The 18,543-nt window shown below is 33.2% G+C and overlaps 1 protein-coding gene across 1 annotated transcript in view; it reads left to right on the top strand.

Moving 5' to 3' along the window:
• Positions 1-18,543, top strand: part of LOC118198717 (neuroglian-like) — a 207,712-nt gene that overhangs the window by 103,805 nt on the left and 85,364 nt on the right. Inside the window, exons 12-13 of the mRNA XM_085807673.1 lie at positions 12,786-13,067; positions 17,137-17,324. Of these exons, the coding sequence (XP_085663799.1) occupies positions 12,786-13,067; positions 17,137-17,324 (470 nt within the window). The remainder of the gene's footprint in view (positions 1-12,785; positions 13,068-17,136; positions 17,325-18,543) is intronic.

Raw genomic sequence — 18,543 nt, 5'->3', positions numbered from 1 at the left:
GAAAGCTGGTCTTTTTGGTTAACTCCATTGTAACCATACCAATCCATATTAGACCTTGCAACATACCATCTGGTGGTGTCTTCCTGGAAATAACATGGGCCCAACTCTTAAAACTGCCACAACGTAGGAAACACAGTGTTATCTAAAATAGTGTGATAGTCGTCAGTGTTGAGCTGACCATGAATTTGGATCAAGGGTCCCAATCCATACCAAAAGAAACACCTACCCCCAAACTTTCTTTTCACTGTCGACAGAACTGCTGGCCTGCTGGGTTAGGTGTTCTTCAACATGTTGGATCCTGTTGATGGAAGAAATATATATATATATATAAATCGTAAAGGTTTCAGATTTTAAATTATGTCCAAAGGGTTTTTTCTTAACGTTTTATGTGCTACCTTTATTTATTAAATGTCATGTTCTTTGCATTTAAACCGTAAAATTCAGTTCAACAGCAACGTCGCAAAAATAATTTTAAAATGAGCATATCTTTAGAATTTCCAATACACAGTTCCACGCGCTGAAGATAAAAAGGTTATTTTCTCCTGTAGACCGTTGCCATTGCTCGCTTTTAAATCGTTGAGTTTGTTAATCAAAAATTCGTTAAAGTGTTACAAATACGAAATCAAAAATAAAACAAATTCCAAATTTCAAATTTGGGCTTTTAGATGCCCATGTTTGCAGTAGGATTACGTCATTCAAAGTTTTATGGCTCTAGATACCATTGTTTTATCACAGTGCGAGAAACATACATACATTTATGCAGATTCTTCATTATTTAACTTCTTGAAATATAATACAAGGCGGTATTTGGTGGCAATGATATGAAAAGTAATACGGTAGAAGTCCAAAATTCCGCAACACTTGGGACCAGAGGTTGTGCGGATTTTAGGATTTTGCGGTTTTTCAGGATGGAAAAGATAATATTCAGACTAAAAGTGCAAAATAAATAAGGCGTATTAGATACATTTATTTAAATTATTATATACATTAATACAATAATTAATTTTATGCATTAAATTATTATTATTACATATGTAAACTGATTATATTATTCATTTACATTAGGCTCCTCTATTTTTAAATCAGCATGAATCTGCTTCCTCTTTTCTCTCAGGAGTACAGGTTAGGCTTGGCGCAGGCCTGAAATAGATACCCCATCACTCCGCCGCTGCCAGAACCACTCGTACAAGACAGCAACGAGGTTTGTCGATTTCGCCTCATGTAAAGATTTCCGGTTTCGGATTCCGATGTTCGAATGAATCACTGTTGCTGTAAAATTTCAACAGCTTTTCTTTATTGTTCCGTATATCATACACAGTCCCTGTGGCAATTCCATACGATTCTGCTATAAACCGAGCAGTAGCACCTGCCTCTATCTTTAGCAGAATTTCCACTTCTTTCATTACAGTCAATGCAACGCTTTAACATTTTTCAGCGTTGCAAGCAGTAAAATCATGAGTGCATTTCTTATCTGTCATTGTATTAAAAAGCACTGAAATTTAAAATATTCTTAATATATCCACAAAATATCCGTATAAAAAGAAAAATTACTAAACAATCTCGTGAAATAACAAAGCTCAGAAAGTACAACAGCGTGAACTTGAAAGAAAAGTTGAATTAATCATCTGCTTTTTTACCTCGATACAGATTGGAGGGAAAAACTCTTAACATGATGTCAATAATTTGGTATTTCCGTTATGACTCATTATTATTTGGTAATTATGACGTCATTATCCAGTAAGTATTTTTTCTTCGATATTTTGTACTCCATGTTGCGGTTTCCTGAACCTGTAAACTAGATATTTATATTTTGAGAGGCAATACGGATTTTAGGAGTTGGCGGATTTCAGGTCGGCAGATTTTCGGTATTTGACTGTACAGCCTTTTAAAGTTTTCAACGCAAAATCGCAAAAAGAAAAGCAATAGTCCATCAGGGATAAAGCCCCTTTGAACTAACTAGACTGTAGTACTGTGTCCTCCGGGAATTGACTATGTAAAGTGAGGCATATCGACAGGAAGATCATAACATAGAAAGATAGTGTATGGTGGGAACTGTTGAGACTAAGGGGAAAATGCTGATGACCACTTATCTTGAGCACTGCAAAGTTGCTGTTGCTTGCAAGGAGACAATGTCATTGTCAAGTAAAGTGTGCTCATAATGTATATTGAGAGTTATACAATTAAATGCTAATTATGTAAAAATAATTGATGCGGTAGGTGCTACATTACCAAGAGCTTTGCAACTTGGTAACAGGTTACGTACTTCTGTTAATTCAGTGTATATTTTAGTTACTTTTCACTATTATGGTATATGTTAGGCATACAGATATAATAAGGACAGGGTATAGATACAGATGTAAAGATGAAATCTGAGCAAATACATATACATTACAAATCATGAGGCAAAACAAAATATAAATTAGGTTAATGTAACTGTGCATGTATATATGTTGCATTTACATTATGTAAACACTAATGACAAGTTATAATGGCAATACTGCAGCCTCATATATTTCTATTTTGCACTAATAGTAATTACGAGTGCCTTAAATAAGTGCTGAACTCAGAGAATTTCATTAACATAGGTAATGTCATGTTAGGTACTAAATGAATTAAAAAAATATTATGAAATATGTGTGCGGACTGATTTACAGAACATACATAATGTTACATATTACCTGTGTGTATTTATTTAAGGTACAGTGCTGCTTGGTAAGGCAAAAAATAACAAATAGAACCAAGTAAGGTACATCCTTGATAAAAAATTAGATATAGATAATAAAATTTAACTGCAAGTAAATATTCAGAACAGTACAAGCTGGATTAATTATAATAGTAAAACATTATTAAAGCAAATTATGGTTGCCCGCTACCTTACGGTGATGCCCCCAAAAAAGCAAGTTTTGCGCCAACGATGGAAGCGATCACTTTCTTGGCAAATTATGTATTGCATAAGCATCATTTGGGCAACTGGCGTAGAGCCAGTTTCTACAGCTTAAATCATATTGTCTATTAGAAAGGTAAGTTTCCAGCGACTTTGGTTTGCAATAACCTCGAAAATGGAAAGACTCGCATGCACATGTGCAGTATATGGTGAACTAAAGAAAATACCTTCTCATTTCCCTATAAAATAATCGGGGGTTCTAGTCGGGTTAATCATGGTGTATGGTACACATAGGATTTGGCGACATTGTGATGAGCAGTAAATGGATTATTTTGGTGTTGCCGACAATTTTCAAAATTGCGTCTAGGCCATAGTTTATACTAGGATTTTACCGCAGAATCTTCTAAACCTTTTTAATAAATGTCCCCCTTTTTTTTTTTGCAGTAAAGTAAAAAAAAATAATAGTCAGTCATCTAAGCTAACCATTTAATATTTGCCAAAATTATTGCAATGTTGATTATTGTAATTCAGGTTTTAAGTAATTAACTTTATTTTAGCATTATTCATATAATTTAATATGGCTTCTTCCCTCTAAATTTATTAATTATTAGTTAATAATGCTTTCAAATTTCAGCTCTGACATAATCCTGAAACTAATTCTAGCAGTATGATGACATACTATCATTAAATTCAGTGCACATATTTTTTGCTATGTATATTTGCACATATATATGTAAGTCATGTAATTGACAAATTTTTGTGTTTTCAAGTGATATCATAATTAATTTACCTCTCAGCGCAACCAGCATGCAATATGCAGATAGACTAGAATCATTTTAAAACACAACTAGAAAACCTGGAAAAGTCAGGGAATTTCATTCTCCTGTTTGAGAGGCAACCCTGGCAAATAATTACTATTCATTTAAAAAAAAATTGAGTAAGATAATCTATGTACAGAGCAAGCTGCTGACAGCACGGTGTCGGAGGACAGTAATAGAGAAATCACTCCAGGTTGTCAGCAGTATTCTTAGCAATGTTAGTACGGTCTCTGATACGGCTGAGCATATATTATTTATTCTTATTTGTATTCCGGATCTATGCCAGCATATTGATTATAGCGGGTCTTCTTGAATTTGAATTTGCTGCTTGCGGGCAATCATACAGATAGTGGTCTGGGTCACCAGTACTGCCTCAAATACATTGGTCTCTGTATCTCTGGCCAAATTTGTGAAGATAGGTCATGCAGGGGTGTTTGTGCTCTGGGAAAACCCCGGAATTCCAGGGATCGTCGTTCAAAAGGAAGTAGGAATAATAATGAATTATTTATTTTGATCTGGGTAATTTTGTTTGCTTTGAAAGCAGAAAACGCAAGGTCAGTGTGTGTGGTGAAAACTTTTCCTTTCTTTCTCCAAAGGCAGTGATAATGCGTGAAAAGGGGGGAAAAACTTCTTTTTTGTTCTTTCCTTATTGCGAGTTATGACTCATTCTCCCGGTTCTCGGACATTCTCTTCTGGATTCTTTTTGGGAAGTAGGCGCGGCAGAAAAAAAAGGGAGAGACTTCGTTCGACCAGATGTGCGATCACGTGACTCTGGGTTCAAAGGTCTTATCTCTCCTGGCGTGGCGCCAATAAGTAGAGAAGGGGGATTTTTCACCATATTAGCTATTTGTCATTGATCGGTTTTCAACTTTTTTTCCTCCGCTGTGTAAAATTTTCGTTTCATTTATTGATGCACATGTAAATTTTTCGTTTCGTTTATTGAAATATTTTTTTTATTTATGTACGCAAGAGAATTTCACTATGAAATTTCTTGATATAAATAGTGATATTATACAATTAGAAGAAGGTGTCCAGAATGCATTTAGGTGGAATTGGATTAAACGGAGAGATGGTAATGGGGATACCATCGGCACATAGTGCAAGAAAATAAATGTTGCTGGACAAGCATATTGTGTTTTTTGTAACTGACTGCTGCAGTATGGTGGGGAAGGATTCAAGGCTTTCACAAATGATTCTAAAACTGTGACGCACATAAAATATTCAAAGTGCATTAGACATTCAATGACTTTAAGTAATTATGCTAATTCAAAAAATACTGGAGACTGATGCTCGGCCATTGGATATAGTGACAAGAAAAGCACGCCAAGAGGTATTAATAACTTCGTTTATCGCCGAGAATTCTCTTTCTTTCAATGTAGCTCCCAATTTAATTGAACTCTGCAAACAGTTGAGCCGCGATAAGACGGCACTAAACTCGTTGGAAATGTCCAGGACTACTGCATGTTATAAGATGAAATATGGGCTTGCAAAAACTATTAAGGAAAATATCATTAAAACTTTAAAAGAGACTCCATTTTCTCTAAATTTGGATGAAAGTACTAGCAATGCTCAGGAAAGTATACTGGCAATATTGGTGCGGTTTTATGACAACAATCAAAATGCATTAAGTTGTAGTTCATCATTTTGCATCTCTAAAGATGGAATCTTGCAATTCAGAAGCTGTTTTTAAAGCAGTTGTTCATACTATTGAAGATAATAATATTCCATGGGCAAACTTAATTAGTGTATTAATGGACTCATGTAACACCATGCGTGGAAAAAAAAAGGGTGTTGAAACCAGACTACAGTCAAAAAAGCACCACACTTATTAGATATTGATGGTGACATATGTCACACAGCTAATAACTGCAAAAAAATTTGCTTCATGTTTTGATAGATACTTAGAAGATTTGTTTGATGACATTTATTTTGATATGAAAAGCTGCAGTAAAAGAGAAAATTTTTTCAAAATCTGTGAATCCCTTGCCATTAAAAAACTTAAGCCCTTGAAGAGACCAGATCATAGGTGGGTGTACATTTTATGTGTTTTAGAAAGAATCAAAGATCTGTGGGATGCTCTTATTGCATATTTTTTTTTCACTACTTGGATAAAACTGATAAATGGGATTATTTTTCTTATGTTGAAACTGTGTACAATAAAAGAAATATTTCTGCAGCTCATAAAAAAATTGTTGAAGGGTTGTATTCTTGCTTGCATTCCCAACAATTCACAAAGGATGCTTTAGCTCGAAAAAAAAAAGAATACTAAATGGGTTATTTGTTATGCAAAACAAAACTTTATTGCATATGACATTATATTCAGCAGTATTACCAGAGTTCAACACATATATTAAATTATTTGAAACAAAGAGTGCACATCTTATAATGATTTATTAAAGGTTGATGTCACAAATCCAGAATTCCATCTACCTAGCAAAGTAATATTTACTGGTGCAGAAGCTTCCACTCTCCTGAAGAAATTATCAAAAAATCATCCAGTAGCAAAAGAATTTCAAATTTCTCTGATGAAAGCTTATACTAATACAGCACAGCATGTGAAACAGAAATTACCCCTTAAAAATTCATATCTAATTAGTTTTACAGCATTAGATCCAGAGCTAAGAGGTAAAACCAGTACAACTTTTGAAAAATTATCATCTTTTATGTCCCATATTTTTAGTGATAATGAAAAGTCAAAAGTAGAAGCTGAAATAAGGTTATACCAGAATGATATTGATATCACCAAAGAAATGCTCTACACATCTGATGAAAGTGGAAATCAAGTCAAGTGTACAATTGATAAATATTGGTCTAAAGTTTTTAATTTAAAAGATGATTTCACAAATGATTATAAGTGTTCTACATTGGCTAAATTGGTCAAAGCCAGCCTTAGCTGCTTCCATGGCCCATTAGTGGAAAGTGCATTCAACTTAATGGATACACTTGTCACTGACTATAGAACCTCTCTTAAAATTGATTCCCTAGATGCAGTGCAGACTATTAAATATGATTTAATGGCTTCTAAAGAAACCTCATGTGAAAAATATGGCTAAAACAATCCAATGACTGATCCAGTTCACAAAGATCTCTTACTGAATATGAACAGAAGTTGGGAAACATATCAAGAGGGCTTAAAAACATGTATTTCAGATGAGTCACCTATAAAAGTCTCTGAAAAACCTTCTACATTAGCAGAAAAGCAAACTGCTTCTACCTCTGCATGTGCAGTTCTCGAGGAAATTTCTTCAACTGTAAATGAGGAAAATAAAAGTCAACCTTCCTGCAATTATGAAGTTCACCACAAAAGAAAGACAAACCCACAAACATCAGAAAATAAAAAAAAAGCAGCAGGAATTAAATAATTTTTTTTAAAGAATTAATTCAGGTAATTTAAAATATTTACATAAAACGTAGTAGTTTATATGTTTGAAAATTTATGGTTATTAATTTTGCAAAAAAAGTAATTCATTGAACTTTTATAATTAGGTCATTCAATACTTCATAATTGTAATTTTTCATTTCTCTCCCCCCCCTTCTCGAAACTCCAAAATGTCGGTAGTAAGTCCGTTAAAGTTTCAGGGGATTTTTTGGGGTCCCACAAACACCCCTGGCCATGTATGCACCATGCCGTGTCAGGTACTGTGTGAATTGTGAAGAGCTGCTATTTTAATTCTGGTTTACTTTTGGATAAAAATTATACAATCTTCTACTTGTAGTGCTCGACTCCCAGTAGTTTTGCCATTGTTTCATTAATTCACATTTGAGAGTGGATTTCAGACAAGAGTTTGGAAGGGGCACGTTAGTGCTACTCGCATGGGGCTTGTTAACTGCTCTTTTGGCAATCACAGGATCTGCTTCGTTTCTTTTAATCCATGCATGGGCTGGAACCCAATATACCCTAGGAATGTCAACTGCGGCCACCTTGGGTTGCCAATTTTGGAAAATTTTCATAGTTATCCATGATTTTTTTATTAGACTCACAAATTACTGGTAATGTTGATTTTGATATTGCTTTCATCCTTCTTGGGTTTTTGAAATGATAAACAAGAAGTGGCTTTAATTTGAAGTCTTCGTTGGGGTCAGCACCCAGGAGAAGTGGTAAGTGACCTTTCATAGCTTAAAATCCGGGTGTGCGTTTTTTTCTCTGGTATAGAAATGTATGTTTTGGCATTCTTTTGCAAAATAGGCCTGTTTCATCGACATTGAAAATTAATTCTGGAAGATAGTTTCCTTGTTCAATTATTGTTCTTAATGTCACTGGGAATTTGGCTGCAGAGTTTATATCTCCATTTGCTGCTTCTCCTATAACCTCTAATGGTATGAAGATCATTACGATGTTTAAGCTATTAAACCGTCCTTGACTTGCAACGAAAGTTTCAGTTGTGTCACCTGTTTCAATCTGAGTGTGATTAAAAATTCTTCTCAATTTTTTTATTATAATAGCTTGGCTTAATGGCATATTGCGTTCAAATTCGTTGTCAATCCATATAGAAAGTCTTTGTTTATCTCCTATATTGTATTCTCAAACAGGTTATTCTAATTGCAGAGGTTTTTGTAGTTGTTCTAGCTGATGACACTATTTTTTATTTATTCTTGAAAATCCTTATTGTTGAAGTTGACAAGCATTTTACTTTTAAGCAAAATGCTGCTTCTTGTCGCTTTACTTTCCTGTTTCTTAGTTGAACTCGTATTAAAAACTAAAAATTATAATATTTACCACTGTATCAATAATTACATTACATAAATGTATGCTTACACTAACAGCAACAAATGTTTGAAATAATAAAATTATGTTTGTGGAACACTAGAGAGAAGAAATAATGCAGATAAATTAATTTCGATTTTAGGGAAACTTGGTGCTGCGTGCAATTTTCAGGGAATACCACTAGTCCAAGAAAAATTGGTTAAGCCGAAACAGTGCTAATTGGACAAGCATTACGCGGGGTCTTACTCTAATACTGTTTTCTGGACACACTATTTGCAGATTTTGTAGATGCACTTTTTGTGGATAATAATGCAGTGCGGTGAAATGAGTTTTATAAAATTTATCATAGATTTTTGAAATTTTAATGCTGAAACAATTTGTTATATATGTTTCCATATAAAGAACAAACAAAAAAATCTAAAAAAAAAATCCCCCACCCCCAAAAATAATGTTTACACCATTGTACAGAACATAAAATATTGTTTAAAATAAAATTTGCTGATATTTTAATTTTACTTTCTGATTTTGGGGCTAATTTTTGAAAACTGGAAGTTTTTTTCGACTGTGTGAGGTAAGAAAATTATAAAGAGGAAAAGATTGATTACTCATTATTGAAAAATTATTTTTTAAACAAATAACTTGATTGATACCTTGTTGAGACTGAAAAGATGAAAATTAAAAAAGGGATTTTATTCAAAACATATAAAAACCCTTAATGAACCAAAACTTGAAAAAAAAAATTATTGTGTAGTTTAATGGGAACAAGAGCTTAATCCAGCCTCTTCAAAAATTCACGTATAATTACAGAACACATTAAAAGCCTAGGTGCTTAACTCTGTGAATGCCATGTCCGTCTTTATTTGATAATGAAATTTTTTTCTCTCTGTATATAATACCTTATAATTTTAAATAGTGTGCTTTCTTTAATGATGTAAATATACGAATGATATGAAGTTTATGAAAACATAACAAAATAAGTAAAGTACAGGCCTTTAGAAATTTATTAAGCCCTTATTAGGCATAATAAATTATTTATTTTTATAATGCTGGCTGAATTCATAGTGGTTTTTCTTATGAAATTTTCAGTATTTTTAATTTTATTTAAGAAAATATAATAAAATCTGTGATTGTTTGGATATTTTTTCCATGTATATTTGTTTGAGGCATCAAAATATTTTATTATTATTATTATTTTTTTGAGTTTAATTACTAAAATAAAATGGTAAAATTATTTACCAATTAAAATTTTCTGATGACTACTTGAATGTTCCTTTCACAATGTGTCAACATTTAGAGCAGTTGGGCTACAAATTTAATTTATGTAAGTTTTCCCCCTAAGTTAGGCCAAGCAGAATCAATGGTTCATTCCCACAAGAGAGTGCATCCTGTTAATGTGCCTTTCCTAGAGAGCAGTTGGGTGACTGAAGCACCCAATTCTTTAAGGGTTAGATGAGATAGAAAAATATTAACCTCACAACCACTCAAGGGCCAGAAGTGTAGTCAGTCGTATCCAACCAACAGTGCCAATCAGTGTATTGTCGTTGGCCATGGCGCAGTTTCAATGATTCTGTGTTTGAAAATTACATGCTGGAATATCAGTCACAAGAAAAGTCGCTGTTATGTCACACTTGCTTTTATTTGTTCTCCTTCCATAAAGTGTGAAAGAATGAATTCTGAAATATTACAGGGTTGCCACACTACCTGGAAAACCGGAAAGTCAGGGAATTCCAAAATTGACCAGAACATTCAGGGAAAGGTCAGGGAATTTAAATATTTTAGTAAAAATCTGGAAAAGTCAGGGAATTTCATACAGCGATCCCGCCAAAAAAAGCGAGTTTTGCGCCAACGTTGAAAGCGATCACTTTCTTGGCGAACTGTGAATCGCGTGAGCGTCATAGAATCATAGAGCCAATTTCCGCAGGTCCAATTAGATTGCCTAATAAAGTCTGATAGAAAGGCAAAACAAGTTTCCATCAACTTTTGGTTTCCAGTAACCTCGAGAATTGCATGGGCAGTACATGTTGAACTAAAGAAAATACTTACTATCGTATAAAACAAAATGGGTTTAATCCTGGTATACAGTAAAATAGAGGTTAGAATCAAAGAATATGTATTGTAAAGAAGGAAAACCTCTCTGCATCAGGAGCGGCTCCGTTCCAATGTAGAGGGAAACAGCTGCGCATGCGCAAAATATCTGTTGTCAAAGCTCAAATCCAATGTCTAAGTTCGAAGGTCACATTATCAAGAGTTCATAAAATGAATGTTTTTTAAAATTTCTTTAAACTTTAAAGGAAAAGAAAATACTTTTTGGTGCAAGTAAATTAATTACTGCATTAGTTATTTTTAGTGGGGAGGAAAAACGAAAATCCGTTTTCAAATTTGCGAAAAATCAAAGAAGTGTTTTGTCCGTACGAAAATCCCAGTTTAAATTATTTAAGTTTAAGAAGAACGTTTTGTCAAAGAACATTTCTTCTAATCACGTGTTCCTCAATTTCCTGTACACATTGCAGAAAAGGAAATTCTGGCCGCCAGGTTCTGTCGCCAAATCCCTTGGCAATTTTTTCCACCGCTTTCTAGCGGTGTAATAGTATTACGTCTACCGAACCTTGTGTTCTTTGCACAGACTTTCTTTGGTTCGAACACGGAGTATAATACTCCGTGGGTTAGAATAACCTCTATGTACGGTACACACGGGATTTGGCGACATTATGATAAGTAGTAAACGGATCATTTTGGTCTTGGCGATAATTTTCAAAATCATTCCAAAACCTTACTAGGTTTTTACAGCAAAATCTTTTTAACCTTTTTTTTTTTTTTTTCTTTTTAATAAATTCCATTTTTGTCATTTTGCAGTAAAATTAAAAAATAGTAATCGGTCATCTAGGCTAACCATGAAATATAACTATATTCACTAAAATATCGTTGATTATTCTACTTCAATTTTTAATTATTTTTATGTTATTCGTATCATTTAATGTTGCTTCTTCCCTCTAAATTTATTTATTAATTGTAAATAATACTTCCAAATTTCAGGAAATTTTCTCTGGCATATTCCTGAAATTATTTCTAGCAGTATGATGACATACATCACGAAATTTAATGCACATATTTTTTGCTTATGTATGCTCCAAAATAAATATAAAATACCTGAAAAAGCCTTATTTTATTCCAGATTGGGCAGATTCTAGTCTTAATCTTCAATGGAGAAATTAACTTCTATTGTAATTCTAATAGTAATGCTTTGGGGATATAAGTCGTATGTAATTGGCAAATTTTTGTGTTTTCAATTAATGCCATAATTAATTTACCTCTTAGCAACGTGCATTTTGCGGATACACTGGAATTTTCTTAAATCACACCTGGAAAAGTAGGGAATTTCATTCTCCTGTTTGAGTGGCAACCCTGATATTAATACTTTTTTTGGTGTGGGGTGCTGATAGCCTGTATGTTCGTATATTAGAATATTCAGACATTGGATGCCCAAATTTTTGGCTTTGTACTGTATTTTATTTATTTGGATTTGTACTGCATTTTTGTGAATTGTTATGTTTGTTAATGTATCATTGTTTTTATTAAATTAAATTTCACATGGTGTGCCAGTGATTATCTAGCTTTATACTAGATAAAGTGTTTTGCACTAATTTGTGTTATAATTTTGTATTCACCTACAATTAGAAATATAGTTCTAGAAAAACTGCATGAGGTATACTTTTATGCTGCCTAAATTTTTTGATCATTTTTGTTCTTTTGGCCAACATGTATTCCATTTCTTGTTGGCTTATCAGTCATATTTTTCATTGCCCATTTTATTAGAACAATTTCAGCCTTTTGTGATTTTGCTATATTAACTTCGTTTTTGTTTTAAAATTTTATGTTAGAAAATGAATTCAGGCCTGCGAGTTTTGGGTACTCCCTGATGACAAGCACTAAAGCAAATCAAATTCCATCTGTCATTTGTCTTCTTTGTTCTTTGAGTTTTTCATTTTTATTGTCAAAATTTATTGTACATGCTGTGCATCAGATAATTCGACTTACGCTCTTACGTTCCTTCTAAATTTCTCTTCTTATTTGCACCGACTGCTAGAGCAGAATGTAGATGTTGAATAAATCATTTCTGTTATTTTTTTGTTAATACATCATTTCTTTTTATTTCAAAAATATAAAATTTTTTACTTAATGCTGAATGCCATTATTTACATTTTTTTGTATATGATATAAAAAAACAAGCGGAGATGTATTGTTCCTGCAATCTGTAATGACACAGATTGGATGTATTTTTTAGTTTGTAATTTTATTTCAATGAGAAAATCATTGTAGCTCTTTTAGAATATATTTTGAAGTTTTCCTTTTTGTTTTGTAAATTATATACTCTTTGTAGGGAAAACAAAAATAACTCAACCTCCAGAAAATTTTGAGGTTGCTGCTGGAAATTCTGCAACATTCCGATGCAATGCTGAAGCAGATTCGAGTTTGGACCTTAAAATTCAGTGGTTGTTTAATGGTCAGCAAATAGATTTTGAGCAAGATCCACGGATGGTTCAAGCATCGGATAATTCACTGACTATTAGTAAAACATTGGAATTGGACTCTGGAATTTTTACATGTGTAGCAAAGACAGAACTAGACAAAGACGAAGCTCAAGCCATTCTTACTGTGCAGGGTATGTTTATAGCTAATTATTTTTCTTAACTTTTCTATTTATGTAAATTGCATAATTAAAGGCTGAAATAATCTTGATGAACATGTTGGCTTTTTAGAAATAAATATTCTCGTTTTTGTTGAAGTTTTTATGTTTAATAATTAAAGCATATGTGTCAAAAGTTTAAAAGGACATATCCAAGTATTCATATATTTGCAAACCAATGTGGTGCAATTCAGCAATTTTTTACAGAAAAATTGTGAAATTGTAAGAGATTAGTTATTAGGTGCATACATATTTTACATTTTAATTAGGTATTCCGAAAAGAAGTTGATAAACCTACATAAGAGCAGGTTTTTGTTTCTTCTGTTGAAATTTTCATGGTGGTAGTTTTCAGAATTCAGAGCATGTGTTCTCTATAATGATAGTGCATCAAACTGCTGTCATCTTACAGAAATTTTGCTGCAGCTTTTTCCATTGTACCTAACTATTCCACTGTATATAATTATTCCATTGTACGTAAAATTTCTATTTAAGACAAAATATTTCATGTTGTGCATTTAAAAAGTACATTACATACATCAAGGGAGGGGGGGGGAAAAAGGGAAGAGGCAAGGATATTAAAACTAAAAATTTGTTATGTTCATGGTTCCCATAGTTTGGTCCCTTCTGGAAACTCTTCAATTTTCTCTAAGGTGGTTTTGCTAATACTTTTGTGTATTTATCCATACTACTGTTACGTATGTATGCAATCATCTCGAAATTTTTTTGCTCTATTTTCGCCATTTTCCTCTTTTTTTTTTTTTAATCTTTAAAGCTATACATCCAGGTTTTTGTAGTGCTGATTTTCAAATTTAATTTTTTACATGCTTATCATTTGATTTGCATTATACATACATTAAATGGAAATTAGTGGCCAAGTGATAAAAATCACAGCATTGGCAGTTCAGTCAGCATTCAGTTTCACCAAACAGGCTAGCATCATTAGAGTTCTTGTGATTTCACCCATGTAGAGCATGAATTCAAGCCAGTTTCCCTTTAAAAATATTCCGGGAAGGCATTCCGTGCCTGAGTCACAATAGCCTTTGCATGCTTTGCTGCTAAATAATGCAGTATAATCCAGTGCATTCATTAACCATTATGTGTCGGTTGTGGTTATAGCTGTCATGTAGGTTACTTATGTATTCCTAGAAAAGGGAGGGGGATTGTCTTGACAAATTTTAATAAATTTTGCCCAGGGGGCATGACTAGCAGATATTGATAATATTAAGCAGAGTAAAACTGATAATGTAATCATGTAATATAATAGACTACAGCTGTTAAGTACACTAAAGGGGGCTTCATTTCAATTGAAACACCGATGAGCACTCAAACTTCGATGTTACATCCAGCATTAACGATCACTTTTGAAAATGAGTGATTTTTCATATTCAATTGAAACACTTCCCTACTAGTCGAATTCATAGGGGTTGCCAGAAGTTACTTGATGGCTGATGCTGTTGATCACGTGGTCGGAAGTTATGTTTTCGAAGATGTCTATTAAATATGCAGGCTGACTCGGCGTAACCGTTTGTTAGGGTTGCAATTCAGGTTTGGTCTGCCCTCTGTAGCTTTTTGGCACTATTGTTTCAAAGTTTCATCTATGAAAGTCTTCAAACGGTATCATTTTATTTTAATTCCTTTATGAAGACAGCTAACTTTTCTTCTTCATATTTCTTCATTTCTCGGGAAACAGAACATACTAAAGTTATTTCTGGAACGATCTCAATTAGATGATGCAGTGCATCCATCCCTATTTCTTGGAATTAGGTTGAAATCTATCGATAGAAATGTAAGCAACACAACGCTAAATTAGTGTCCACTAGCAGCAAGTGCCCTTCGTTTGGGTGCAGCACAGAAAATGAGTCAGTTCCCCTTGCTAGGATCCTTATACACCCTATACTTTGATATAAATTGCTACCCATCCAGTAGATCTAAAGTATTTTTCTTAGCACACTTGAAGTCTATCTTCGTGAAAGCGGCCTCCATATTGTTTCTATCGTTTTTTTGCCACCGAATGATGGGTTTGTAGTGATTGCTACGAGAACGATCGATTGCGAGCTCAGAGTGATCGTTGTGTTCCAAAACAGCAAAATCAATCGCAACTGATAACATATCATGACTAACGATCACTAAATGTTTCAATTGAATGAGGCCTTTAATTTACAAATTCATATATTTTCTAGTTATTGACCTGATAGTTATTGACCTATTTTTTTAAAAATGTTATAAAAGTTAAAGCTCTCAAGTGTTATAGTGATAATTTATTGCTGTGTTTAGCTGTCTTTAGTTATTTTTAAACTACTTTGATTTCTATTATCAATCCATATATTGCTTGCTCATTATTGCGAAAAAATTTTTTTAGGGAGTGTATTTGTATTTTAACATTTAAAAACCTGAGTATGGCCCTTTCTGTAACAAGCAAAACATTTATTTACAGCTAGTGTAGAGATTTAGCACCCCCCCAAAAAAAGGGACAGCTGTGATCTACATATGTAAAGCTAAAAAAATTGCAAATATGTTATTATATTTGTTGCCAGAATCATACATTTGTATAAGTAAAAATGTAGAAATTGCATTTTCTAACATTCCTCCCACCGTTATAAAGTTTTACAAACATTAATCAAAACGAAGGATTTTTAAAATGTTTAAATGTTTCTGAAGATCAAGTCTCTTTTAGTTGCATTTCTCATCTGGTGCATAGTTCTATGGGATGTTTTTCCAGTACAGCTTCAGAGTTTCGTCTGCCTTTCAAAATATTAAAAGTAAACTTCCTTAGGCTGATTCCTTGTTCTTGTTGATTTTTAATAGTTAGAGTCTCTGTATAGGTTTTCATTAACATCCTTTTACTGTTTTTGCTTTGCTCTTAGAAGGTCATTAACACTGGCATGTCATAGAAATATTTCAGAAGCTTTTGCAGCTAGCCAATTTAATCTTATCTTGTTTTCATTACCAAAGATAACTATCTCTTATTCCAACTGAGTCAGCATCCTTTGTTTTGGTTGATTTACGCAGTTCAAGGTATAGCCATTTAAACCATGTTTGCAGTTTCTCTTATATAATTTGGAGATAATTTAATATTTTCACCAAAATGTTTGCTTCAGTATGATCCAGATGGGCTAACTTATTGCTCAGAAGACTGCAAAAACAATGTCATGACTTGGAAAACTTTTTGTAAATCTGTTTGGGATACTTTATGTCTTATTCAGAGAGTTGCAATTTTAATTTTATGGATATTGTATTTGAAACCTGATGCACTGCAAGTTTTCCTCTGCAATACCAGATGTCTGGGAACTTATGCTTTATTAAAATCAAATAATTCACAATTACTATTTTCCCTTAAAAAGCATCAGAGAATTGCACAAACTTGGCATTGCGCACTCACTTGACCTTGTCCATGTACACATCGATATATTTTCACTAAAGTCAAAGGATCACCCAATTCTACAGTAGAGGCAAACAAAAAATACATAATCGCTATAAAATATATTTTAAACCAAAACAATAAAATAACATAAAAAGGGAAAACCTCTTATGGATCTAAGCACTACACAAAGCAAATATATACTTACCTTATTTAGAAATTTCCTCGTCTTCAGTCCGTGGCAGACAAAATTCCTTAACAGCAGCGGCGATTTTTGCGCTAGAAATCGCTGCTATGCAAAGCCAAAATAACACGTCAAAGAATTGCACAAACTCAGTGTCCATGTACTGCCAGAAATCGCCAATGGGCACTCGTAAATATATTTTTACCACTTTTAGTTGTCGAGGATCAATAATCAGGAGATTAAATCTGTAGCTTTGTTCTTTCTTTCTTTTTTTTCTTTTAATTTTATTTTTTTAATTACCTAATGTTAAGTATTTTTGTGATTTGAGTTATGCTCATAAAAGGGAGTGGTGGTGTGTTTTTTGGAATAAATTATTTTTGCTAGATAATGTAGCTAATGTTATTCTATGATGTGCTGTAATTTAATTAATCATTATCATGTCACTCTAAATGTTTCATCTTGGTTAAATGTCTAAAATCAAATTTAATTTAATGTTGTTTTAGATGTTCCCAATCCACCTCGCATTGTGAGTGTAGCATGTGATGGCCTTACTGCATTAGTTGTGTGGAAGCCAATGGGTGATAGGAGAGCTCCCATTTTGAGTTATTCAATTCAGTTTAATACTTCTTTTACACCTGATACTTGGGAAGATGCATTTAAGAATATTCCAGCTGCTGAGACAAGATACAAGGTAATGTATCTGGTTCTGTATCTGGTTCAGTATATTCTTGTAAAAGATAATGTAAAGTTTAATTGTATGTCATGCTTAATTTGGATTATGTTGTAACTTCATCTTGTTTGTTATTGGTTCATGCATCCTGTTTTATCTGTTGTAATTGCACTAGTGTGATTTCAATGTGATTGAAATACTGTGATTATTTCTCATGCTACAGTATTTTATGTTAAAATGTCTTAATTAGTTTACTTAAAGTTAGGTAGAGGAGCAGCGTGTTTAACTTCTAAAAAGATGTGTTATAATTGTAGAAGAACCTTTCAAGCAATATCTCAAAATTAATTTGTACTTTGTAGTTATGTTTTTGAGCATACATTCCAGTTATACAAGTGATACAGTTGTGTCTATTAAATTAATATATATGAATCAAATCACAATACACAGGCCAGAATTAAAGATACATAGGAGAAGTAAGTAGCAAAATGTTTAAAACAAATGAAGAATGAAATTTTCACATATTCAAGTAGCTTTATTAAAATACAACCAGCTCCTTTTAGTGCTCTTTATATGGCTCTTCACATTACAGAACTCTCATTCCTTTTCCTCATTGTTATCATTTTAAGTATTGCATCAGATTAATCCTTCAAATCCAGGGTTGGATGCAAAAATCTGTCATACTTCATCATAGTGTACCAAATGTGTTGCCTAGAAGGTATAGTGGTTAAGGGAGCCGACTGCAATATCAAAGGGCCCGGGTTCGAATCCTTTAGAAGGCATGGTTTTACATGTCCGTCCCTTCATAGGAGGGAAAGGTGGCCCAGGTGCCTCCATAATACAGTGACCACCACTTCGGTCCTTAGTAGTAGCCCGACCAAATTCGGCTGAGGTCCTGCCATTGAGTTTACCAGATGTCCTTTTAAGTTGATATGATGAAAACTGAAAGTAATGAAGTGTTAATGCTTATCTATGCAACAAACACTGAAAGTGGAAAATATCCTCCATCAGCTTCCGAACACATTTGTGCATATTTTGCAGGTTCTTGTATTCATTTCATTCAAGTGTTGGTGGTGGTATCATTGGATTCCTCAATATTTTGGGAATATTTTAAAATTTTCTTCTCTCTCTAACTACCCTTGCAGATAAAATAATTTGTTGACAAAATTGGTATTCATGGTAGCTCCAAGCATGTGCTTACCATCTTCCCTGTTATAAATTCTCATGAGCTTCATGGACTCGT

The sequence above is a fragment of the Stegodyphus dumicola genome, chromosome X1, assembly GCF_044657685.1.
Source record: "Stegodyphus dumicola isolate Sdum_Otavi_A_Nest chromosome X1, ASM4465768v1".
Lineage (NCBI taxonomy): Eukaryota > Metazoa > Arthropoda > Arachnida > Araneae > Eresidae > Stegodyphus > Stegodyphus dumicola.
The sequence above is the reverse complement of the archived record's forward strand: the minus strand, read 5'-3'. Positions and strand labels throughout refer to the sequence as shown.